This window comes from Carlito syrichta, unplaced genomic scaffold (genome assembly GCF_000164805.1).
Source record: "Carlito syrichta isolate Samal-C Ts95f unplaced genomic scaffold, Tarsius_syrichta-2.0.1 Scaffold107946, whole genome shotgun sequence".
Taxonomy (NCBI): Eukaryota; Metazoa; Chordata; class Mammalia; order Primates; family Tarsiidae; genus Carlito; species Carlito syrichta.
In genome coordinates this window covers 11198-36622 of record NW_007052042.1, presented here as the reverse complement: position 1 = coordinate 36622, position 25425 = coordinate 11198, and the positions used below count along the sequence as shown (strand labels likewise).

General features: G+C 56.3%; 1 protein-coding gene across 1 annotated transcript in view; it reads right to left on the bottom strand.

Moving 5' to 3' along the window:
- Positions 1-25425, bottom strand: part of HTRA3 (HtrA serine peptidase 3) — a 27565-nt gene extending 2140 nt beyond the window's left edge. Inside the window, exons 1-7 of the mRNA XM_008067950.1 lie at positions 25283-25425; positions 19377-19599; positions 15889-16083; positions 14286-14318; positions 12571-12685; positions 5030-5078; positions 3514-3609 (exon numbers count right to left, since the gene is read on the bottom strand). Of these exons, the coding sequence (XP_008066141.1) occupies positions 3514-3609; positions 5030-5078; positions 12571-12685; positions 14286-14318; positions 15889-16083; positions 19377-19599; positions 25283-25425 (854 nt within the window). The remainder of the gene's footprint in view (positions 1-3513; positions 3610-5029; positions 5079-12570; positions 12686-14285; positions 14319-15888; positions 16084-19376; positions 19600-25282) is intronic.

Sequence of the window (25425 nt, the reverse complement as noted above, 5' to 3'; positions counted from 1 at the left end):
GGCTGAGGTGAGTGGACTGCGTGAGCCCGTGGATTCGAGACCCGCCTGGGCAATTTGGCAAGACCTCATCTCTACAATAAATCAAAAAATTAGCCGGGCGTGGTAGCGCGCGCCTGTAGTTCCAGCTACTTAGAAGGCTGAGGCTGAAGGATAGCCAGAGCCCAGCAGGTCGAGGCTGCGGTGGCCGGGAGCGGCCACTGCACTCCAGTCTGGGCGACAGAGTGAGACTCCAACTCCAACTCCAAAAAAAAAAAAAAGATTCCCAGGACAAGAAACAGAGCTGTCCGGGCCGGCCCGTCCTCTGTGTCAGGTTTTCTGGGACCCCCCACCACCAGAAGGAAGGCAATGGCCTCTTGGTTAGGTGGGTGGACACTAGCGCCAGGATCCACCCGTGCCGGCTGCGTGGCACCAAAGTATATTCTCTGAGCCTCAATGTCCCCGTCTGTAAAGTGGGTGAGGGCAGGAGTCCACACATGCCTGGCTGCAGAGGGGATTCACTGAGATGCTGCGTGTGGACCACTGGGCTTCCAGTGTCGCCTCAATCAGACGGGTTGCCGGTGCTGCCAATCTGGCCTGTCCCTTGGTTACTGCTTCCCCTGAGGTCAGCAGTGCTCACCAGCCCAGGCTGAAGCAAAGGGACCCATGCTCTGGCGGTCATCCTTTGGCTGCATGGATCCAATTCAACAATCTTTACCGCAGGCCTGCCGGGGCATGCACTGAGCTGTCCATGTTTACCGCAGGACGTCACGCGGGCCACCTTCAGCCCAGCCACGTGACACAGCATAGCAAGGCTGAGCCTTGAACGCACGGGTGTGAGCTGAGCGGGTCCACAGACAGGGGGATTTTTCTGCCCCCCGGCCTGAGAGAGAGAGATCAGTCCTTGTTCTTCCTTGTCCTCCGCGGCTTCTCAACGTGAAGACCTCTGGGGTGACCGGTTTCCACCTAACGAACAGCAAGTCCATATTCTCTTTCTTGATTTTCTTAATAAAATTTTCTTTTCTCTAGCTTGCTTTATCTATATTTTTTTATTTTTTAGAGGCAGGGTTTTGCTGTCTCCCAGGCCGAAGTGCGGTAGTGCAATCATAGCTCACTGCAGCCTTAAACTCCTGGGTTCAAGCGACCCTCCTGCATCAGCATCCTGAGTAGCCGGGACTACAGGTGCGCACCACCACACCTGGATAATTTTTAAATTTAATTTTATGTTTTTGTAGAGACGGAGTCTACTACGTTGCCCAGGTTGGTCTTGAACTCAAGCAATCCTCCTAATTCAGCCTCCCGAATAGCTGAAACTACAGGTGTGTGCCACCACATCCGGCTAATTTTTTTATTTTTATTTTATGTTTTGTAGAGATGAGCTCACTGTGTTGCCCAGACTGGTCCTAAACTCCTGGGTTCAGTGATCCTCCCACTTCAGCCTCTCAAATAGCTGGAACTACAGGTGCATGCCACCACACCCAGCTAATTGTTTAATTTAAATTTTATTTTTTGTAGACACGGATCTCACTATGTTGCCCAGGCTGGTCTTGAGGTCTTGTGCTCAAGCAATCCTTCTGTCTCAGTCTCTAGTAGCTGAAACTATAGATGCATACTACCACACCTGGCTAATTTTTTACATTTTTTTTTGTAGAGACAGAGTCTTTTTTTTTTTTTTGAGTTGGAGTCTCACTCCGTCGCCCAGACTGGAGTGCAGTGGCCGCTCCCGGCCACCGCAGCCTCGACCTGCTGGGCTCCGGCGATCCTTCCTCCTCAGCCTTCCGAGTAGCCAGAATTACAGGCACGCGCTACCACGCCCGGCTAATTTTTTGATTTTATTGTAGAGATGAGGTCTCGCCTGCCCAGGCGGGTCTCGAACCCGCGAGCTCAGGCAATCCACTCACCTCAGCCTCCCAAAGGTGCGGGATTACAGGCTGAGCCACCAAGCCCAGCTGAGACAGTCTTACTATGTTGAACAGGCTGGTCGTGAACTCTTGGCTTTTAGCAATCCTCCCACCTTGGCCCCCAAAGTATTGGGATTGCGGCCATGAGCCAATGGGACTGGCTCTCTAGCTTACTTTATTGTAAGAATACAGTATATAATATACATGGCATACAGAATACGCGTCCATCAATTGTTTATGTGATTGGTTTTGGGGAGTCCAAAGTTATAGTTGAATTTTTTTTTTTGAGTCAGGGTCTCGCTTTGTCTCTCAGACTGGAGTGCAATGGCACACGCACAGCTCACCACAATCTCGACCTTCTGGGCTCAGGTGATCCTTCCACTTCAGCCACCACGCTCAGCAAATTGTGGAGATAAGATCCTGAACTCCTGGGCTCAAGCAACCCTGTCACCTTGACCTCCCTAAGTGTTGGGATTACAGGTGTGATAGGCACCTGGCTTATACTTTGATTTTCAACTGCATGAGGCGTCGGCACTCCAACCCTGGCATTGTTCAAGGCTCAGCCGTATATAAGACAGAAAGCAGGGTCTGTGGGGGTCGCAGGGGCCGTGTGGACTCGGGGCCAGCATGCCTGGCTTGTCTCCACTCCGTGTCCTGCACCCACCCACAGAGCGGCGCTCGATCCCACGGAGACGGCCTCCAGCTCCCGGAAGCACAGTTTAGAGCCAGTGACCGGCCCCGGCCCACCCACTGCACGGATGGAGACCTGGGCCCAGGATGGAAGCAACTTGCTCAGTGTCCGTGGGAAACGGACCAGCCACACCAGCGTAGTAGCACTGACCGCTGTACTATCTACCTCTGATCACAGTGTTGCAACACAAAACATTTCTCTCATCTCGGAAGACTTCAAAGAAAACAATGCTTTATCCCATTTGACCTTTTTTTTTGAGTTGGAATCTCACTTGTTCGCCCAGGCTAGAGTGCACACTCACGGCCACGCCGGCATCGGCCTGCTTGGGCCCCAGAGATCCTTCTGGCGATCCTTCCGGGGATCCTTCTGCCTCAGCCTTCCAAGTAGCTGGAACTACGGGCATGCGCTACCACGCCCTGCTAATTGTTTGGTTTATGGTAGAGGCGAGGTCTCGCCAAGTTGTCTGGGCTGCTCTTGAACCCACAGGCTCAGGCAATCCTCTCGCCTCAGTCTCCCAAAGTGCAGGGATGACAGGCTAGCGCCACCGTGCCAGGCCCATCTCATTTGATCTTGACAGTCTCCTGGGAAAGAAAGGCTGAGTTTTCCCATTTCACAGATGAGAAAACTGAAGTCCAGAAAGACCCAGGCCAGCTCACTGGCCGGTGAGGGAGCCAGCCTCGGAGTGGGTTCTCAGTCTAGATCAGAACTTTTCCGCCTCTGCTTCTCGAAGAAAAGGATACGCTGAGCCAAGGACAGTTAAGTCAGGACTCCAAGGCATAGTTCATCTCTCCAGCCCTCCCCTGGCTTGGCAGGCAGGCCAGAATCCACCTGTCCCTTCCACGTCACTTGGCCAGGAAGCTCAAGGTCTCACGAGGTCCGTGGAGCACGCCCATCCAGGCCCAGCCCGTGCCTCCCGTCGGCCTCCCCGACCCAGGCAGAGCCTACCTCTGAGAAGGGGAATTCGGCACAACCTCTTGCACGTAAATGCCGCTGCTGACCGCCGGGAAGTCTGGGTTGCTGGCCTTCAACTCATCCACCAGGCTGGAAAGACAGTTCAGCCGTCAAGGCCCTCCTTGGGAGCCTCCGCCTGGCTCCTCGGCCGGAAGCTGCCCCCCCACCTCCAACGCCGGGCCGGGCCGGGAACCCCTCTGGGCTCCAACCCTGCCCTGTCCTGACGCTGGCTACTCTGTGTCCCACCAGAGAAAGATCGTGACAATAGCAGGTTCCAAGTGTGAAGAGGGGAGAGACGGTGGGTGTGTAGGTGGCGAGGGGAGTGGGTGACGGAAGGAAGGGTGGATCAGTGGACAGATGGAAGGACAGACAGACAAGGGTGCATCATGGAATGGACAGATGGAACACTGGACACATGGTGGGAAAGCACAGAAAGAAAGAATGCAATGAAGAGATGAATTGGTGTATCGGTCTTGACTGGAAGTTGCTATCAACTGTAATTCCTGGATTAGCAGTTGCTGATGCAGGAAGAACGACCCTTTTAGGGACTATAGGGGTCTGCGGTGTGGTCAGCTGGACGTTCCCTATTTCTTCCCAAGCTCCCAATGCAGGGGCTTCTTCCATCTTCAAACCTGGAACTTGGCCTTGTGTTTTCCTGACTCCGTCTGTCTCCTTCCCCTCCCTTCCCCCACCCCGTCTTTCTCACGCTGATTCAGCACGTCCAGGTACCTGCTCTGCTGTGGACCTGGAATTAGGGGCAGAGCAGAGGGAAATCGTGGTCAAGTATGCAGGGCTGGGCGGGGCGGTCCCACAACAGGCAGCTGCGAGGCAGCGGGACCAGGGCAGTGCTGGGAGGGAGGCCAGGGCTCTACATGCCAAGAGGAGGCACCTTGGCCCACTTGTGTGGCCCGGGAGGCAGGTAGCGTCCCTCCAAATTCAAGTACACCCACAGCCTCAGAATGGGACCTGGAGATGGGATCTTTGCAGATGTCATTAGTCGAAGATCTCGAGATGAGATCCTCTTGATTTAGGCCCTAAGTCCCACAACTGGTACTTTTATAAGAGAAACAGGAGAGAGATTTGGTCCAGACACCCAGAGACGGGAGTGACGCAGCTACAAGCCAAGGAGCACCTGGAACCACCAGGAGCTGGAAAGAGCAGACACCTTGACTTCGGCTGACACCTTGACTTCTGACCTCTGGCCTCCAGAACGGTACGAGAGTGCATTTCCGTTGTCTTAAGTCACTCTGTTTGTGGTCATTGGTTACAGCAGCCATGGGAAACTAATCCAGGAGGCTTCCTGGAGGAGAGGGCATCCGAATGGAGTCCCAAAAGAGCAGATGGACTCTTTTGGACAAAGGAGCAAAGGCATCCAAGCAGAGGGACTGGCCTGAGCAAAGGTCAGAACCAGAGCACATCTGGCCCATCAGAGGACCTGCAGAGGGGCCCGGGTCTGGTCGGAGGGCCACGGTGAGGGTCGGGAGAAGGGGACGGCACCCTTCAGACTCACCTTGGCGTGATGGTTCGCATCCGTATGCCGATGAAGCGCTTCTTCCAGTCTGGAAAGAAAACATGGTGGGACGCGGTTAGAGCCTCTGTGAAAAGCCACAGCCCTCCCTAAAAGGACGGGCCGGGGACAGAAATGTCCCTGCAGGACTAGCAAGCAGCAGGTGCCATCCCCGCCCCCATATGGTCAGGCGCCTAGAGGTGCCCTCTCCTCCAGACAGCTCCCCTGGGGGTGGGAGGTGCTCCTGCCCTAGAGTGGCTCTCCCTGCAGGTGGTTTCCTGCCCACCCCATCCTGCATTCAGCACAAAAAGGGTTAGGGTCAAGTGTCTGCTCTGACACCTGAGCTCCTGGTTGGGCACCACACCCAATGCCAATGGCTGGTGGGATCCTCCTCTCCAGCTTCCATATCGCTTGCTCCCCAAAGTTTCCTTGCTTGGATCTGAACTCATCACCCCCCTCATGCCTTCCCTATAAATGATGATTTCAACTGCAAATGTCCACCGAGCATGAACCACATGCCAGACCCCGAGGTTGGAGCACTATACACACCACTCTCTGAGGTGGTTCCTCTATCCCCCGGCTGTCCTAGTTTGTGTCTTAGACCCAAACATGACATGGATAATGCTGAACCACAAAATAAGACTCAACAGCCAAGCATAATGGCTCATGCCTATAATCCCAGGACTTTGGGAGGCAGAGGCAAGAAGACTGACTCAGCCCAGGAGTTCAAGACCAGCTTAGGCAACTTGGTGAGAAATTGCCTCTACAATAAAACAAAAAAATAAGCAGAGTGTGGTGGTGGGTGCCTATAGTAATGCCGGGGTGACAGAGTGAGACTCTGACTTTAAATAAATAAATAAAAGGCTCAACAAATTCTTTAAAAGTTTTCTGACCACAATGGAATTAAACTAGAAATCAATAATAAAAAAAGGTATCTAGAAAATTCCCAAGTAATTGGAAACCTAATAACACACTTCTAAACAATTCATCTTCAAAAAAATAAGTCAAAAGGGAAATTATAAAGTACTGTCGACAGAATAAAAAACTTATAAAGTACTGTCAACAGAATAGAAATGGATATATAATATATCAAAATTTGTAAGATTGAGGCAGTATTCAGAAATTAATTGTACTAAGTGCCTATGTTAGAATATAAGAAAAGTCTCAAATCCATAATCTCAGTTTCCATCTTAAAAACTGTAAAAAGAAGACCAAATGAAACCCAGAGAAAGCAGAAGAAAGGAAATTATAAAGAGTATAAATCAAGAAAACAAGATACAGAAACAATAGAAAAATAAATAAAAACTAAAATCAGATTTTTTGAGATCAATAAAATTAATACATCTTTAGCCAGACTGATCACAATAAAAAGAGAGAAGATGCAATTATTAATATCAAGAATTAGAGAGATGACATCACTACAGATCCTGCAGACACTGAGAGAATATTATGAACAACTTGATGCCAATAAATTTATTAATTTGGACAAAATAGACACATTTCTTGAAATTTCCAAACTATCAAAACTCATTCAAGAAGAACTAGATAACCTGAATAGGCGTGCATCTCTTAAAGAAATTAAATTTATAACTAACAAGTCTGCCCACAAAGAAAACTTCAAGCCCAGAAGTTCCCATTAGAGAATACTACCAAATGTTTAATGTTTTCTCCAGAAAACTGAAATTAAGTGAATATTTCTTTTTTTTTTTTTTTTTTGAGTTGGAGTCTCACTCTGTCACCCAGACTGGAGTACAGTGGCTGCTCCCAGCTACTGCAGCCTCGACCGGCTGGGCTCCAGCGATCCTTCTACCTCAGCCTTCCAAGTAGCCGGAATTACAGGCACACGCTACCATGCCCGGCTGATTTTTTGATTTATTGTAGAGATGAGGTCTCGCCAAGTTCCCCAGACAGGTCTAAAACCCACGGGCTCAGGCAATCCGCTCACCTCAGCCTCCCAAAGCGCGGGATTACAGGCTGAGCCACCGAGCCCGGCTTACGTGAATATTTCTAAATGCATTACCTTGATACCAAAACCAGAAAAAGAAAACTAGACCAAGATCCTTCATGAAGATAGATACAAAAATTCTTTAAACAAGTCAAATCCAACAATATATACGAAGGATAATACATTATGTCCTGACTTGTTGGCTTTATCCCAAGAATGCAAGGTTGCTTTAACTTTTAAACAGCAACCAATGGAATTTACAATATTAACAGACTGAAAAAGAAAACCACATAATCATCTCAAAAGACGTACTTAAATCATGTGACAAAATCTAACATCTATTCCTATATAAACCAGAAATAGAAGGGAACTTTTCAACTTGATAGAGAACGTCTATGAAAAATCTTCAGCTAACGTCATACTTAATGGTGAAAAACAGAATGCTTTCTCCCTAAGATCGGGAACTTGACAAGGAAATCCACACTCACCATGTTTATTCAGTATTTTACTGGAAGTTCTAGCCAAGCAAATATAAAATTGGAGAGGAAGAAGTAAAACTGCCTTCATTCACAGGACTGCATAAGCATCTATGTAGAAAACCTGATGGAATCTACAAAAAAGCTACCAGAACAAGCAAGGGAGTTATGGAGCTTCAGGGTATCTTATGAACAGCATACAAAAATCATTTTTAATAAACCATCAGGGATTGAAATTTAAGATAATACATCACTTATAAAGGCATCAACATGAAGAAATACTTAGGAATAAATCTGATGAAATAGGTGTAAGCCAGACACACTGAGAACTGTGAAACATTGCGGAGAGAAGTTAAAGATAACCTCATTAAGCGGAGAAATAGTTTGTGCTCATAGCTCAGAAGACTAAACCTTGTTAAAATGCTAATTCTCCCAAATTGATTTGTAGGTTCAATGCAATCCTACTCAGACTATCAGCAGGATTTCTTCTCTCTCTCTGGTAGAAATTGAGAAACTTATGCTAAAGTTCATATAGAAATGCAGAGAACTTGGAAGAGCCAGAATAACTTCGACAAGGAAGAACAGAGTTGAAGGACTTACACCATCTGACCCCAAGACTTATTGAGAAGCTGCAGTAGTCCAGACAGTGTAGTACTGGTGTAAAGATAAACAAATGGGCACCTGGAACAACATATGCTCATCTTATTTTTGACAGAAGTGTGGAGGAACTTCAGCAGAGAAAGGATCGTCTTTTCAACAAATGATGTTAGAAAAATTGAATATCCAAAGCAAAGCAAAACAAAACAATAAAACCCCTTTGGCCTGTACCTTACACTATTTAAAACGAATAATTCAAAATGCACCACAGTCCTAAATCTGAACCCTCAAAGCACGAAACTTCTAGGAGAAAATGTAGGAGAAAATCTTTCTGATTTGGGGTTAGGAAACATTTCTCAGATACAACACCAAATCTCTGATCCATGAAAGAAAACTTAGACCTCATCCTCGTCAACATTTGTGAAACTTCTCGTCTTTAAAGACCCTGTTAAGAGAATGTAAAGACAAGGCACAGACCAGAAGATATTTGCAATTCAGGGATCTAGTAGAAGGCTCATATCCAGAACGCATAAAGAATTCTTACAACGTACTAATAAGAATGCAGACAATCTACATTTTTAGATGGGTAAAATATATTTATTTTGAGTTGGAGTCTCACTCCGTCGCCCAGACTGGAGTGCAGTGGCACACTCACGGCCGCGACCTGCTGGGCTCAGGCAATCTTTCCGCCTCAGCCTTCCAAGTAGCTGGAACTACAGATGCACTACCATGCCCGGCTAATTTTTTGATTTATCGTAGAGATGAGGTCTCGCCAAGTTGCCCAGGCTGGTCTCAACCCCCTGGGCTCAGGCAGTCCTCTCACCTCAGCCTACCAGAGTGCTGGGATGACAGATTTGAGCCACCACACCCGGCCCTTAAATGGGTAAAATCTGTAAACAGACACATCCCCAAAGACAATCACTGGATACACGAGGTCAGAGCGGGAGAGGCAGGCCTGAGGCCACAGGTCTGGTGTGCCCAACAGAGTTGACTTCTGCCCCAGATCACAAGACGAGATCTGCCTTTGGTTTCGAAAGGACTCCTCCACTGGGCCAGGGACCGTGGGGGGCACAGGCAGTGGCTACAAGAGCCCAGAGGCTATGACCCAGGAGAGGAGGCCCCAGGGTGGATCCTGTGTGGTAGAGGTGGCAAGGTGACAAGGGCCAGGTGTGGATGTGTCCTGAAGGGAGAGGGGTGGCCAAGGGGCTTCCCTGACAGGGGAGCGGCAGGTGGGCCTGCAGGATCAGGGCTCTCGGCAGGTGCTGTGGGAGTGGGCACCGCCCGGGGACACCTGTGGTTCTGCCCCACAAGCAGCTGTGCCTCGGCTTGAGCAGGGAGAAGGCCAGGCCACCGGTGCAAATCTGGGGCGTTGCCGTCCGGTGGGAGACCGGACCCTCTGCAGGCTGGGGACGTGGGCACTTCCGGCTCCCACTGCCTGAGGCTCCCACAGACCCCAGAGCCTGCGCCCTCTCCCCTGCCCTGTCTCAGTCAGAGGACATCTCTGCAGAGAGGTCTCCTGCCCCATCTGCTGCGGCTCCCAGCCCTGCCAGCCTCCTCTGGCGCCCTTCACTCTGAGTCCATGGCACCCAGAGGCGCTTTGAGGGTCTGCCTCCCCCCCTGGGAGGAAAGCTCAGAGAGCCACACCTCTGCCCATCCGGCTCACAGCCACGGGGGTCTGAGGCTCAGAGCAGGCACAGAAACGGCTGCGTGGTCACCCCTGTCTTAGTCCCACTTTGCTGGAGAAAGCTGAGCTGCCACGGGCTGGGCTCAGGTTCCAGGGACTCTGAAGCCTCTTTCCCTTGAACTTCTGGAGAGGTGTGCAGAGCACCCACCAGATGCAGGACTGAGGGCTTCCTGCCCTTTCTGTTTCCCACCCCTGCTCCTGCCAGGTACCCAGGTGGCCTTCTCCCGCCTTCCTGTCTATTAGGGAGGGATTAGGACTCTGTCCAGCACAGGGGGCCTTCCGGAGTCTCTCTGTGACCTCTGAGGCGGAGACCTTGTGACCTGTGAGACAGGGACCCTGTGGCCTCTGAGATGGGAGCCCTGTGACCTCTGAGATCTGGGGTCCCTGTGACCCCTGAGATCTGGGGACTCTGTGACCTCTGAGACAGGGGGTCCCATGACCTTTGAGAGGGGGGATCTCGTGACCTCTGAGAAGGGGAACTTGTGACCTGTAAGGCGGGGACCCTGTGACCTCTGAGATGGGGGACCCTGTGACCTCTGATATCAGGAAGGCTGTGACCTCTGAGACAGGGGACCTTGTGAGCTCTGACATCGAGGGACATGTATTCTCCTTCCCTGCCCCCTCCGGCCTCCCTGCAGCTCCTCCCCCCCACCTCCCGGCCTGTGGGCCACTGAGACCCCCAGGCCACTTGATAAATGAAGCATTTACTCTCAGGGAGGTGACTGTTGAGAGGCCACCTCCCGCAGTTTGCAGGCAGGCAGACAGCCCCCACGTGGAGATGCGCTCAGCCCCAAGGCTGGCTGGACCCCAAGCCCTGCCAGGGCCCCAGGCTGAGGCGATGCCAGGCTCCCACAGATTCGCATGGTCTCCCGTCTCTCTGCACCCTGACGGCCCCCAAGGCCTTTGGACCCAACCCCAGATGAGAATAAGAACCCACTTAACATCTCTTCGATTTCATAAAAAGATTATGGTAAAGAAATTTAACTGGGATTGGATAATTTGATATTTTTATTTAAAAAAAGGAAAGCAAAAACCAACACCAGTCAACCTCAGAAGCATTTTCAAGGGTAGACTCCGTCATTCAGCTATGATTTTTCTGACTCTCCAGTTACTCTGCACTGCTCTGGGGACAGGGATAAGGGTTTCCCCGGGACTCTGGGATGAGGTCAGCACTGACTGGGACATCCTCAGGGTCCCAAAGGAGCAAACCCAGGCCCCGGGTGGGGTCCTGTCTGAGAGAGGAGAGGCAGAAGGGAGAGGATGCTACCAGCCCGTTTCCAACGAAAGTCACCTCATGTCTCAGTCTGTGCAAAGTGCAGCCCCGCTGATTTCCAGGAAGGTGGCCCCAAGCCAGAGGTGCCCATGGCGTGGAGGACAATTAAACTAGAAAGACTCAATCATCAGCGCAAGGACCAAGCCCTGGCCACGTAAGAAGGTGCAGCCCTGGGTCTAGTTCTGAGCTTCCTAGCAGCCAAGAAGAAAAGCCAAGAAGCCTCCAGCTTCTCTGGGAAAGACAGGCTTTGTCTGGCTCCAGATTATCTTCACAGAAGGGACACAGAAGAACAAACAGGAAGGAGTCCTCAACAGCAGCTCTTCATGGGACCAGTCCCCGGGGCACCGGTCTCGGCTGCACGGGGTCCGTGTGCTTGGCTGGCAGGGTTGTGGAGGAGGGGGCAAGCCCGAGCTCCCCCCAGCTGTCAATGAACTGCTGGTGAGAGGACTGGGAGGAGACAGGAAGCAGGAATGAGTGGGTGGGTGAGTCAGGCCTGGGCGCTGGCCAGGAGGTGGGCTCGGGTCGCTCTTGCTGGGAGGGAGAAGGCGGGGGGGGTGGAGGCCCCAGGGAGGGCTCTGTGGTCAGGAGTGCGGCTTTGCCCCGGAAGGCGGCTGCGACCACCGACTTGAGAGGGTGATGGGCGTGCTCCTGCCTGGGAGAGGCGCCTTGGGCCCTGGGGAGACCTCTCCCAGATGGGTGCTCACGGCCCTCTGGAAGTGGGTGGGGTGGGCTGGACATCCCTTTGAAACGGGGATGAGGGGATGGGAGCTGGGGCGAGGGGGATTTCCAAGGACCAGGGTCTTGGGCTCTCCTTCCCTGGAAGAGAGGGCACTAGACTGGGTGGTCTGCACGGCCCACAGGCTGGAAGAACTTGGGGTCAGGCAGATAAGGAAGGAAGGCAGGGAGAAAGGGTGAACGGATGGGTGGATGGATGGGCAGAAGGAGAGACGGGCGACAGAATGGGTACATGGAAGGAGAGATGGAGAGACTGATGACCAGGTGGGTGGATGAGAGAGGAGAGAGTGACTGGGTGAATGGATGGGTGGATGGGTAACGAATGGGTGGGCCAAGGGATAGAGGGTGAACGGGTGGGTGGGTGGATGATGAGTCAATGAGCGGGGGGGTGAAACATGGGCAGACGGATGGATGGGTGGGTGTGTGGCTGGGGAGACGAGTGGGTGACAAGCGGGTGGATGGATGGACGGATGGGGGGGTGGAGCCAAGGATGGATGGACGGCGGGGTGAGTGGGAGGAAGGTGGCATCTGACAGCAAAGGGACAACCCAGACAAGAGGAGTCTGGGGAGTCCAAGCAGCTTTTGGTGGGAGCTGAGAGGGGAGAGCCCCAGCCAGAGGGAGATGGTCTGGGGAGCCGCAGAGGGGTGGACAGGCCATAAGCTGACCAAGGCGGGGAGGAAGACCCTGAGAGAGGCTGAGGACGAGCTCTCCTGGGAGTCTCACAGCTCGGGGCAAAAGAGAAGCTCTTCCGGGAGGGAGTGAGCGCCGGCGAGCGGGCTTGCGGCCCGGGAGAACGTCCCTGCACAACCTGGCCCTCCAGGTGAGCGCTTTACCTTTGACAGGCTTGTCTTGGAACTCGGTGAGGAAGCGTGTGATGCGGTCCGAGGGGATGGCGAAGGAGATGCCCGCCGTGACCTTGAGCGTGTTGATGCCGATGACCTCGCCGTCCTGTGCAGGGAGATTGGAGCGGGCGTCACCTGGGCAAGCTGCGGCCCAGGGACAGACCTGGGCATCCGTGACTTTGCCCCAGAAGCTCCCGGGTCAGCGATCCTGCCTCCCCAAACCCTGGAAGAGGGGCCTCCCCTCCCCATCCGTGGGGCGTGCTGCCGGAGAAGTCTGCAGCTTGGAGCCCCTCCCCCCCGGCTGGCCAGTCTGCCCCTAAGAATCAGTGCCCGCTGGGCCAAGGACACCACGAGGCCACATTCAGAGGGGCTGAGAGAGAGGGAGGGAGGGCCAGGCGAGGCCCGTCGGGGACCTTGTCTATCCCTTCCTTCTGGAAGCAGGGCCAGGGCAGCTCCTTCGCTCCTCTGATCTCTTTGGGGACCTTCTCTGCCCCAACACAGGCGGATGTCACCGGGGCAGGGTCTGCCCCAGCCACTGGGACCTCACCCTCGGGCTGACTCTTGGAAGGAGCCCCTCCCCACAGCCTGGCATGCACCCCCTGGACCCGCCTCTCTGGTCACGGCAGGGTGAGGTACAGACAGCCTGGCCAGGGCCTGGCCAACTCCCCAGGGCACCCCCTGGGGTCTGGGGTAGAGCCCAGATGAAGGCTCCCTTTGTCCTTCCGATCCCTGGGGACTCATGAGACGGGAGGATCGGCCAAGCGGAAGGCCCAGTTGGTTGAATCCTGTGTCCACCCTCAGCCGTCTGTGCCCATCCCACGGCCTGGACGGCATAAGGCAGTCCCCTGGCCCGGGCTTCCTGGGCTCCAGCCTGGACTCCCCACGGGAGCTTTCTCAAAACTAGCGCGTGCCCTTGGCCCTGCTCAAAGTTTGGAGGCTTCTCAGAAGTGCAAGATGAAACGCCAGCAGCACACACGGCCCGAGGCCCGTCAGGACATGGGCCACCAGTCCCCTTGCCCCCAACCCTCATCTGATCTCCCCCCGTGAGCCTCCCCCCATGCTCATGCCGTGCCTTCCCCCTGGAATTTCTTCCTCCTGTACCCAAGCCTCCTCAGTCTCCACCGCCCGTGCTAGGCACCCCCGCCTCCAAGAAGGCCTCCCTGATCCCGCATCAGCCGTAAGGCTGCCCTGCCTGGGCGTCCCTCCACAGCCACCCCCTGCGGCTCACATCAGGCCTGGCTGGTCCACGTCCGCTCGCTGCCCCTCCATAAACAGGGGCTCCCTGAGGCCGGGACTGGGTCCCATTCTTCAGGGCCTGGGAGCTCTGAACGGAACTTCCCGGCTTATTCTGGAAAAGTCTCGCCTGAGGTGAAAACGAGTCTGACTTGGGACCCAGGACACACGGGGAGAGGGGACTGAGGGGGACGGAAGAGAGCAAGGCTGCTCCCACCTCGCACGCATGCCGGAGGGCCCCACTTCCGTGCCTCCCTGTCCCCGCTGCACCGACGGGCACGTGGCCCCGGCCTGGCGGCAGCTCGCAAATGATTCCTCATCCCTGACAGCCACCAGTGTGCCCGAGGGCCATGTCCCCGAGTCTTGGCGTGAAGATTCTGGGGCCATATTGTGGGTCCTGTCCTGCCTCAAGGCTCTGTCCCCCACCCCCATATGAGAAGAGCCCCAGAAAATCAGGCCCTGGGGGCACTTACCAGGTTCACCAGCGGTCCCCCGGAGTTCCCGTACTGCAAGAAGGGGAAACAGGGTGTTAGCTGCGCCCGAGCCCCACCTGAGGCTTCCTGAAGCTCCTTTTTTTTCAGTAACGGGGTCTTGCTGTGTTGTCCAGGCTGGAGTGCAGTGGCACAGTCCTAGCTCACTGTAGTCTCGAACTCCTGGGATTACAGGTGTGTGAGCCACCACATCCAGCCTTGCCGAAGCTCTTTTTTTTTTTTTGAGTTGGAGTCTCACTCTGTTGCCCAGACTGGAGTGCAGTGGCACGCTCCCGGCCATCACAGCCTCAACCTGCTGGGCTCCGGCGATCCTTCTGCCTCAGCCTTCCAAGTAGCTGGAACTATAGGTGCGCGCTACCACACCCGGCTAACTTTTTGATTTATTGTAGAAACAAGATCTCACCAAGTTGCCCAGGCAGGTCTCAAACCCGCGGACTCAAGCAATCCACTTGCCTCGGCCTCCCAAAGTGCTGGGATGACAGGCTGAGCCACTGAGCCCGGCTGCTGCTGAAGCTCTTTCTTCCAATCCTAACTCTAACCAACCCAAACTCTGTACTCTCACATGTACAGAGACACCTCAGCCGATTTCATACCCAATAGCATCAAAAGGCCTCAATGCTGTCCTCATTTCACAGAAGAAAGCTGAGGCCATGGAGGCCAATCAGACGGGCATGTGATGACCAGGGATGCTTGACTCATGCTCTCTGCACGAACCGCACGGATTGGCGTCTCCACCACTCACACCGGGGAGCGCTGTGTGGGTGAACACAGCATGTGGCACCATTTCTGGTCCTGCAAGCCTGGGGAGTCTCTACAGGGACTCAGATTCCAGCAGAGCGCCCGAGCCAAGGCAAAGCTAGAGGGATGTGTGCCGGGGTGTCTGGGCCAAGGGCTTTGGGCATGTAAAAGGTGCCCCCCCCACAATCACAATAACACGAAGAGCAAGGCGGACCAGGGTGTGTAACCTGGGCCATGCCTCTCTATCTCTGAAGGGCCGCCCACATCAGGATAGCAAACTCCTAGGGCACCTGGCACACTTGGGCAGAAGTCACAGGGTCAGAGCTCCACTCAGTAGAAAGAAAGAACTTTCTAGACAGGTGTGGTGGCTCACCCCTGTAACCCAGCAGGAGGCTGAGGCAGGAGAATTGCTTAAGGCCAGGATTTGAGACTGGCCTGGGCAACATAGTGAGACCCTCGTTCCCATACACACACACACAAAGTCAGCCAGGCATGGTGGTGGTGCCTGCCTGTAGGTCCAACGACTCGGGAGGCTGAGGCAGGAGGGTCACTTGAGCCCGAGTGCGAGGCTGCAGTGAGCTATGATCACGCCACTACACTCCAGCCTGGGAAACAGAGCGAGACCCTGATGGAGGGAGGGCGGAAGGGAGGGAGAAAGGGAGGGAGGGAAAGAGAGAGAGAAAGAGAGGAAGGAAGGAGGAAAAGAAAGGAGAGAAACCTTTCTAGTAAGCGGACGTGTCGAGCGATGGAATGGCTCGGCAGACGGGAAGAAGCCCCATCAAGAGACCACTCTGAGATCCCGAGCACCGATGGCGGCTGCCCCAGCCTCCTGCGCCCCCGCACTCACGTTGATGATGGCGTCCGTCTGGATGTAGTCCATGTCCGAGTCCTGGAGGCCCAGCTCCTTGCCGTCCCGCTGGGCCGTGCTGACGATGCCAGTGGTCACGGTGTTCTGCAGGGCAAAGGGGCTGCCGATGGCCACCACGAACTCTCCCGGCCGCAGGTCGGCCGACTGACCCAGCAGCAGCATGGGAAGCTTTTTCTGGGGGAGAGAAGGGGGGACACGGAGAGGGGGGCTCAGCCATCCGCCTTGTTGGGGGCTGGAGTAGATGCTGGCGGCGTGGCCCCCGGGAAGGCAGAAGCGGCTACGTAAAGCCGCTAGGAGCGCCAAGACCCTGGCACGTGGCCGGTGCAGATCTAGGCCAGGACAACCCCCGGTGGAGACCCAGGGCTGGAGGCCACAGAACAAAAGCTCAGCTGTGCCAGCCACCCAAGGCCTCTCCAGGGCAGGCCAAGAGGTTCACCATGGGCAGTGCACGGAGGGCCCAGCTAGGCGTGGCCTCTGAGGTCAGTGAGCCCCACAGTTTGGTGATCACACATCCCTCCAAAAATCTGCTAGAAGCTATGGACGCCATCGTGCCTTAATGAACCTCACACAAACTGGTGCCTTTGATGGAGAGCTATGCAGGCCCCAGAACCCAGCTAAGGACTCGGGAAGCCTTCGTTTTGGAATCTTTGATCCAGCTTAACCTGATCTCCCAATAAAGACACATGGGGAAACTGAGGCTCAGAGAGGTAAAGTGACTTAGCCAAGCTCCATCATTCCCCCCTGCACACGGAGACACTTGCACACTCCTCTCCTACTTTTGCATGGGGCCAGCAGAGTCCGTCTGTCGCGGCCCTCTCTGAGGCTTCCTGAGGGTCTGTGGACGGCCAGGTCACACGGGCCTCCCTACGATGCCGACCCCCTGGACAGGCCATTCCACGTGGCACTGCTTTTTCTCATCATCTCAGCCTTTCGCCTTTTGTTTATGCCACCGTATCAAACAAGGAAGTTTGCTTAAGGGGCGTTTTTCATAATGGATATCAGTAGAAGAAGAAAGGTAAGAGCCTATACATGGGTGTATGTCAATTAATACATCTATAAAGGGCCCCTGCGGGGGGGAGCCCTGGGGTAGGGGGTCTCGGGCCTCAATGCTCTATTCTCTGTGTCGCTGGGGCCCGTGAAGCTTCAGTCGGCGACACAGAGGGTCACAGGGGAGGAGCCGGGCCCACACCCTGGGAGGTGGGACCCAGAGAGGGACATTTCCAGCTGTGACAGGCCACGAGTGAGGGGTGATGATGTCGAGAGTGATGTCTAACACCCCCGGAGGCAGTGAGCTGGGCAGGGGCTAGCACAGCCCCCCTGTGACCCAGCTTAACCTGAGCCCCCAGGAGAGACACATGGGGAAACTGAGGCCTGGAGAGGTGGAGAGACTTAGCCGAGCTCCAGACAGGCCGAAGGTCAGCAGCCTTTTCCACAGCTCAGTCTGATGCCGTGAGGAGGCCTGAAGCTAGAAGGGAGGTTTCCGCTGTGAGAACACAGCAGGAGAGGCAGGCCAGCCTGCAGGACACCTGGGTCTGACGACTCGGCCAGCGGCTGTTGGCCGCAGGTGGCTGGTGGGAATTCTGCTCTGCCCTGCCTGGGCCCCCACTCGGCTGGTCCTGCCAGCATCCTGCCTCAGTGCCTGGGAGGGGACAGACAGACCTGGCATCTAGAGGGACTCTTCTCCCTCACTGGAGTCCTTGAGTGGGGGTCGCACATGGTGGCCCAAGGTCCCAGGACCAGATCCGGCCCGGTCAACCTGTGAGTCAAGGTTGCTGGACCCCGGCCTCGCCGTGTATGCCGGTGCGGGCCGCTTTCTGGCTGCCACATAGAGTTGTGTGGCTATGGCAGAGACCATGTGCCCGCAAAGACTAAAGTTTCTGCTACCAGGTACTTTTTGGAAAATGTGCTGACTTCTGCTTCTGAGTGCACCCCCATGCCTCCAACCTTTGCTTCCTTGTCTTTATTTTGTTTTATTGTGTTATTTATTTATTTACTTGAGACAGGGTCTTGCTCTGTTGTCCAGGCTGGACTGCCATGGCATGATCATAGCTCACTGCAGCCTAGAACTCCCAGGCTCAAGAAATCCTTCCACCTCAGCCTCCCAAGTCGCTAGGATTATAGGCGTGCACCACCACACCTGGCTATTTTTAAAATTCCTTTTGTAGAGATGAGGAGGGAGGGTCTCACTATATTGCACAGGCTGGTCTTGAACTCCTGGCCTTAAGCCATCCTCCCACTTCAGCCTCCCAAAGTCCTGGGATTACAGGCATGAACCACTGCACCCGGCTTCCCTCGTCTTTAAAATGGAGGTGATGCCCCCAGGCCCAAGAGCAACCGCAAAAGGGCAAAGAAGAGGGGAAGGGTCCACATTAGGCCAACCATCTGACACCAAAAAACCTCCTCCCTTGTTGGGGAAGAGGAAACCCGGCAGAAGGCTTTTCATCATGAATGCCACAGACAGGCATTCAGAGAGGATGCTGGACTCGAACCCCACTGAGTCAGACTTGCCAGCCCCCAGGGACATTCCGACTCCAGGCTCCACCTGAGACATGAGACTCAGGGACCTCAGGGCGTGAGAGACGTGGGTAACCCCACTGCAGCCCTCCTGCACCCACATCACTGTGACACTGGAGGCTGGCCAGGGTGGCTCACGCCTGTAATCCCAGGGCTTTGGGAGGCCGAGGTAGGGGGATCACTTGGAGCCAGGAGTTCGAGGCTGCAAAGATTGATGATTACACCACTGCACTGCAGCCTGGGTGACAGAGCAAGACCCCGTCTCTGATAACACAGATAAATAAAATAACTATGACACTGGTTGGGACGCCTGGAGGGAGGCCTGGGTCTGCGGTGAGTGGGTGATCCTGCCCCGGTTAGCCATGACCTTGGGCAAGTTACCTGACGTCCCGAGCCTCAGTTTCCCCATCGGGAGTTCCAGGATAATGAGGGCCCCTTCTTCTCAGGCCTGTGGTGAGGATGAGGCCAGTATGCACAGGCCAGTGCCCGGCCCAGAGCAGGCCTTCCAGAAACAGCCAGTGGTAGTGACGGGAGGGTTACTTAGGCCCTGGTGTGGGATTGTGTGGTCAGCTAGCAGGAGGCTCAGATGTGAGGGGAAAGATGGGGTGCCCATCTCAAGTCCTCCCCACCCAACGCTGTCACCCTGTGGGCCCGGGTGGGACAATGCAAAAGCCCTGCGGGGGAGTGACAAGGACCACAGCCCTCCCTCCTGTGGCCACATGCTTCCTGGCTCTGCTTGGCGCCTGGCAACTCAAGGCACGCAGGGCAGGGAGTCCAGAGAGCCGGGCTCCAGGTCTGAGCTGACCAGTGACCATGGGTCAGCCGCCTGTTTTCCCTGGGCTTCGGTTCCGCCCACTATCTGGTGGGAGGTGAGGCTGGCTGGTCTCTAGGTCTGGAGTCTGGGAAGGGTCTCCCGGGCCCAGCCCGCTCCCCATCCTGTCCCACCCACTCACTTTGGGGTGGATCTTGATGGTGGCGATGTCGGACTTCTTGTCGATGTCCTTGATGGTGGCCTCGTAGGAGTCCCCGTTCTGCAGCTGCACCTTGAGCTGCTGCCGACCGGAGACGGCGTTGGTGCTGGACACCACGTGGGCGTTGGTGACGATCAAGCCAGCCTCGGACATGATGAAGCCCGACCCGCTGGACAGTGGCACGTTGCGGCCAAACAGAGGGTGTCTGCAGCCGGAGTACAGGTGGCGGTTAGCATGGGGACTTGGACACGGGGGAGTCAGGCACCACAGGGGCCGGTCAGCAAGGGGGAGAACCCGCAAGGGAGTGACAGGACACAGGCCTGGGGCCCCTGAGTCCCCAGTTCAAATCCCGGCTCTGCCAGTCACCAGCTATGGCCTGGCCGCGTCACCCGAGCCAGGCCCTGTTGGCTACAAAGAGGTGATAACCATCTCTGACTCGCAACTTGACGAGACAAGACCAGCAAGACTGGCAGCAGGTGCTCGTCACCCTGGCTGCAGAGGGCTGGTGCCCGACAGACCAGGATGTTAATCTCAAGGCCAGGCCCCTCTATGACCTGCCTAGCCCGGGGCAGGTCGTTTCAGCTCTCTGAGCCTCAATCTCACCACCCAGGACATAGGATAACAACACCTCCACGAGGTGGTGGTGTCTGGTCTCAAAAGTGCCGCTCAGGCTGGGCGGTGGCTCAGCCTGTCATCCCAGCACATTGGGAGGCCGAGGTGAGTGGACTGTCTGAGCCTGCGGGTTCGAGACCAGTCCAGGCAACTTGGTGAGAACTCATCTCTACAATAAATTTTTTAAAATGAGCCAGGTGCAGGAGTGCGCACCTGTAGTTCCGACTACTTGGAAGGTTGAGGTGGAAGGATCGCCAGAGTCCAGCAGGTCGATGCTGGGGTGGCCGTGAGCGTGCCACTGCACTCCAGCCTGGGCAACGCAGTGAGATGCCAACTCAAAAAAAAGTGCCTCTCAACAAACAGGACTACCGCCCCCATGAGAGACACGCACGGCTGCACACCCAGCATCTACTGGGCCTACAGCCGCCAGTGCCTGGGAATGGCGGTTCCCCCAAGGCCAAGGGCACATCCCTGACTCCACAGAGGCAGTAAATGCTGGGGGTGGGGACGTAGGTGACAGCCTTGTTCCCAACTCCCTACTGCCTGCCCAATCCCCTCACCCAGGCCAGCCGCCTGAAGGCCCATCTGGGTCTATGCTGGTGGCGGGATCTGCGTGGCGAATTTCACACCCGGCGGATGCAGGGGCGGGGCACCAGACATCTCCGGGGCCCAGATGACCCCAGCCTCAGCCACTGTCTCCACAACATGGGCCCACACGGGTCAGGCAGCTGGCTGGGGCCTGCTGCTGGTGTCTGCAGACGGGTGGCAGTCCCTGTCTCACTAGAGCCCTGTGAGTATGACCTGCAGCCCTGCTCCAGGGCTGGGGGAGGTGGAACCAGGCCGCAGCTTGGGACCAGCTCTGGCATGGGGCATCTCGGGACCCCAGCACGGGGACCGGCACAGAGCGGGCACCGCTCCCTGAGGCTGCTTGGCAGAGACAAGCAGGGAAAGTGGGCCCTTCGGGGACCTGTGACCAGGCACGAGAGACAAAGCACAAAGAGGTGGGACGGCCAGCACATCAGGGAAGGGACCATCTCTGCAAGGTCCAGGAGCATTCCCTTGGCCTGCAGGACCAGGACAAGAGCCCGTGCCACTGAGCACACCCTCTGAGCCAGGGTGGAGGCCATTTCCTGCTCGTGGCCACCCTACAAGGCCGGCGTAGGTCGAGAGGGGTCCCTCAAAAAGAGGGACTTAAGTCCAAGTTCTGACCTCTCACACCTGTGAACGTGACCTTATCTGAAGTTAAGGTGAGATCAGTCTGGAGTAGGATGGCCCCATAGCCAGTGACAGGTGTCCTCACGAGACACACAGGACAGGACTATCGTGGACAGGATGTCGTATCTACAAGCTGAGGAACACCAAGGGCTGCCGGAAACCACCAGAAGCCGGGAGGGACCCTGGGGCAGATTCTCCCTCGCGTCCTTGGAAGGAAACTGCCTGCCGATACCCTGACTTCCAGCTTCCAGACCCGTAAAACAGCACATTTCCGGGGTATGAAGCCAGCCAGTGTGCGGGGCTTTGCTACAGCAGCCCAGGATATGAACGCAGCTCATGACTCTCGGGTCTCCACGTTACGGTGGCCCAGGGATGCCGCGTTCCTGGCCCGGGCCAGGCAGGAGGGAAAAGGGCAGAGCAGGAGTTTGCACCAGGCAGCCTGGGTGTCTGGTCACTCGGTCACCCACAGGTGGCCTCGGCATCTGTCCGCTCACGTCCGTGGCCTGTTTTCTACACAGCTCGTGTCCCAGAGTGGGAGCCTCTGGAAGCCCAGGGGTGCCAGGCACAGCCTGGTCCATGGAGGGGCTGCAGAAAATGCCCAAGGCCGTCCGGAGGCCTCCACACCCGCACCCAGGCCCCGGGTCAGGGGCCAGCAGGAGGTTCTGTGCCTGATGACCATCTCTTGTCTGCCCCAGCCTCACCCACCCACTCAGGGCATCAGCCGCAGAGGTCTCCCGAGCCAGCCGCGGCCAGTAATTAGCCGGTTCGGACCCTGGGGCCTGGGGCCTTCCAGGAAGATGCTGCATCCGTCCCCGCCACCCAGAGGACCAGCAATGTGCCACTTAGCACACCCGGGTATAATTTCCTCAATGATACGTCTCGGGGTCTGGAGCCTGAGAGGAGGGCAGCGAGGAGTCACCTGCTGCCGGGGGATGGGCCCAGCTCTGGGGTCAGAGAGACCCAGGTCAAACCCAGCTCAGGGCCTGGAGCGGTGGCCGCTGCCCGTCATCTCAGTGCTTTCGGAGGCCAGGGCAAGAGGACCCCTGGAGGCCAGGAGTTTGAGACCAGCCAGGGCAATGCAGCAGGGCCCCGTCTCTACAAAAAACAGAAAAGTGGCTTGGGATGGTGGCATATACCTGCAGCCCCAGCTATTCAGGAGGCCGAGGCAGGAGGATTGCTTGGGAGTCTGAGGATGCCGTGAGCTGTGACTGCGCCCCTGCACTCCAGCCTGAGTGACAGCGAAATCCCGTCTCTCAAACCAACCAACCCACCAGCAAAACAAAACAGCTCTGCACTTAGCAGCCTTGTGAGCCCTGCAGGTTTTGAAGGCCCCTGCCCCCACATCCAGAAAGCAGGGAAAATAAAGCCCCCTGCTGGGGTTCACGGCAAGAAAAAGTGAAGCGTGCCAAAGAACGGAAAAGGCCTCGGACAGTGCGATGTCCTTCAGCGAGCGGGTTGGACAGTGCCTGCCCGGGGCCTGTGGGTCCGCAGGGTGAAATGCTAGGAGTGCTCCCCCGCCACCCCCTCCAGGGGCTGTTTGAGGACAGGCTGTTTGAGAAAACGCTCACTTGGCCAGGGCAGTACTCAAGAAGTCCCTTTGAGTCCAGGAGTTCAAGACCAGCCGGGCAACATAGCGCGGCCACGACACCACAAAAATACACTTTTAAGCAAAACAACAAAAAAGAACATCAGCTAAGCAGCCGACAGCGCGGGAGTTCACGGGATGTGGCTTCCCCGGTCACTCCCTCACCCCGGTCGGTGAGCACAGACCCTGCCCCAGGAGGCCCAGAGAGGGGCGGGGCAGTGACGCCCAGTGGCAGGGGCTGGCACGGGGCAGAGAGAGCCCAGGGAGCGGGGAGCCTGTGTCAGAGAAGGAGCCCTGCCCGGCGCTCCCATGACCCTCTGGTCCTCTGGCTCGGTCCAACAAAAGGACACCAGAGCCTCTGTGTCACTAGGAGGCTGGGGACCTCAGGGAACACGCGGGCCAACACACACATCCCGGAGTCCTGGCCGGAGGCCCTGCGAGACTGCTCGTTGCCAGCTGCTGCCAGTCCGGGCTGGGCGCCCTCGGATCCCTATCGGTACAAGACGGGCTGGGGCCGGCGCCCTCTGCACCCAGGGCCAAAGTGTTAAGAAAGGCGAGTGGAGTCGGGCTCGGTGGCTCAGCCTGTAATCCCACACTTTGGGAGGCTGAGGTGAGTGGATTGCCTGAGCCTGCGGGTTCGAGACCCGCCTGGGCAACTTGGTGAGACCTCATCTCGACAATAAATCAAAATGAGCCGGGCGTGGTAGCACATGCCTGTAGTTCCAGCTCCTCGGAAGGCTGAGGCGGAAGGATCGCCGGAGCCCAGTAGGTCGAGGCTGCGGTGGCCGGGAGCGGCCACTGCCCTCCAGTCTGGGCAACAGAGTGAGACTCCGACTCAAAAAAAAAAAAAAAAAAAGAAAGGCGAGTGGGAAGAGAAGCCCTGGACTTGGAAGCCATCCTGGGGGCTGCGAGTCAATTTGGGAAGAGATCCCGGGACTCCGTGGGAGCCCCCGGACCCAGTTTGCTGAGCGGCTCGCTCGGGGGACAGGGCTTCCCAGAACCAGCCGGGATGGCCTGGGACCCCGGGGGGCGGGCCCCGGAGGGAAAAGAAAGAGGCTGCACCCCTGCATCTGCAGGGAGTGGTCGGGCTGGGAAGGTGAGGCCACACTGCGCCTGCCTTCCCCTAGGGGCCGGGACAGCCACCTCCCGACCGGTCGAGTCCTTCACTCACTCACTCATTCCTTCCTTCCCGCTGACCCAGCCGTTTATTGATGGCTCCTCCATCCTCCATCCCCTCATTCATTCCTTCCTTCACCCATCCACTGGTTCATTCATTCGTGGGTCCATCCCCTCATTCATTCACCTTCTCATTCGTTCATTAATTCGTTCCCTCATTCATTCCTTTCTTTACTCACCCGTTCTCTCGCCCCGTCCCTCACTCCCCCGGCCACAGTGGCCTGTGCCTGACACCTCGGTGTGAGCCAGGCTGCTGCCCTGGCATCCAGTGGGCTAGCTCCTTGGTGACTGCTCCAGGCTCAGCCTGTGAGGGCTCCTGGGCCCCAGTCCCTTTGCTGCTCACAACCCGTGCCCCCTGGCTCTGCGCACTGCAAGTGGCACAGGACACCTCCCGGTTTTTTGTTTGTTTGTTTGTTTTTTTGAGTCGGAGTCTTACACCATCACCCAGGCAGGGGCACACTCACAGCCACCCTGGAGTCCACCTGCTGGGCTCCGGCAATCCTTCCGCCTCAGCCTTCCGAGTAGCTGGAACTACAGGTGCGGGCTACCATACCCAGCTAATTTTTCACTTATTGTAGAGATGAAGTCTCGCCAAGTTGCCCCGGCTGGTCTCGAACCGTGGGTTCAGGTCATCCACTCGCCTCGGCCTCCCAAAGTCCTGGATGACAAGCAGAGCCTCCGGTTTGGGTCTTTTTTTTGAGTCGGAGTCTCACTCCGTTGCCCAGGCTGGAGTGCAGGGGCACACTCACAGCCACCCCAGCATTGACTTGCTGGGCTCTGGCGATCCTTCTGCCTGAGCTTTCCAAGTAGCCGTAACTACAGGTCTGTGCGACCATGCCCGGCTAATTTTTATTTTATTGTAGAGACAAGGTCTCGCCAAGTTGCCCATGTTGGTCTCAAACCGCGGGCTCAGGCCACCCCCTCGCCTCAGCCTCCCAAAGTGACGGATGACAGGCTGAGCCACCGAGCCCGGCCTCCGGTTTGGGTCTTTCTGTCCGCATTGACCACACGCCCCCCCAGAAGACAAGCAGGACTCGGACTCGAGTGGCGACCCACAGGGAGTCACAGCTGCCTCGCGCGCGCCTGCTTGGCGCCCAGAGCCCCTTCGCAGTTGCCCAGATGGAGGTCAAGGCCAGCCCGTCCTTCCCGGAAGCACATGGCAGCCAGGGGGTGTGAGTGAGGACGGCCTTCCCGGGCCGCTCTGGTTTCGACGCCCGGGCTGCTGGGACCGAGTCTGGTTTGGGCCCCGAGACAGAGCCGGGGGCCCGGGAGGCCGTGAAGGGTCAAGGGGGCCGCTCACCTCAGGAAAAGCTCGATGTGGACCACGGCCGGCGCGATCTTCTCCACCACGTCGGCAATGAAGTTGAACTTGTACCGTGGGCTGCTCAGCTGGCGGAGACCTGCGCTGGCGGGAAGCACCAGGTGCGTCAGGGAGACCGACAT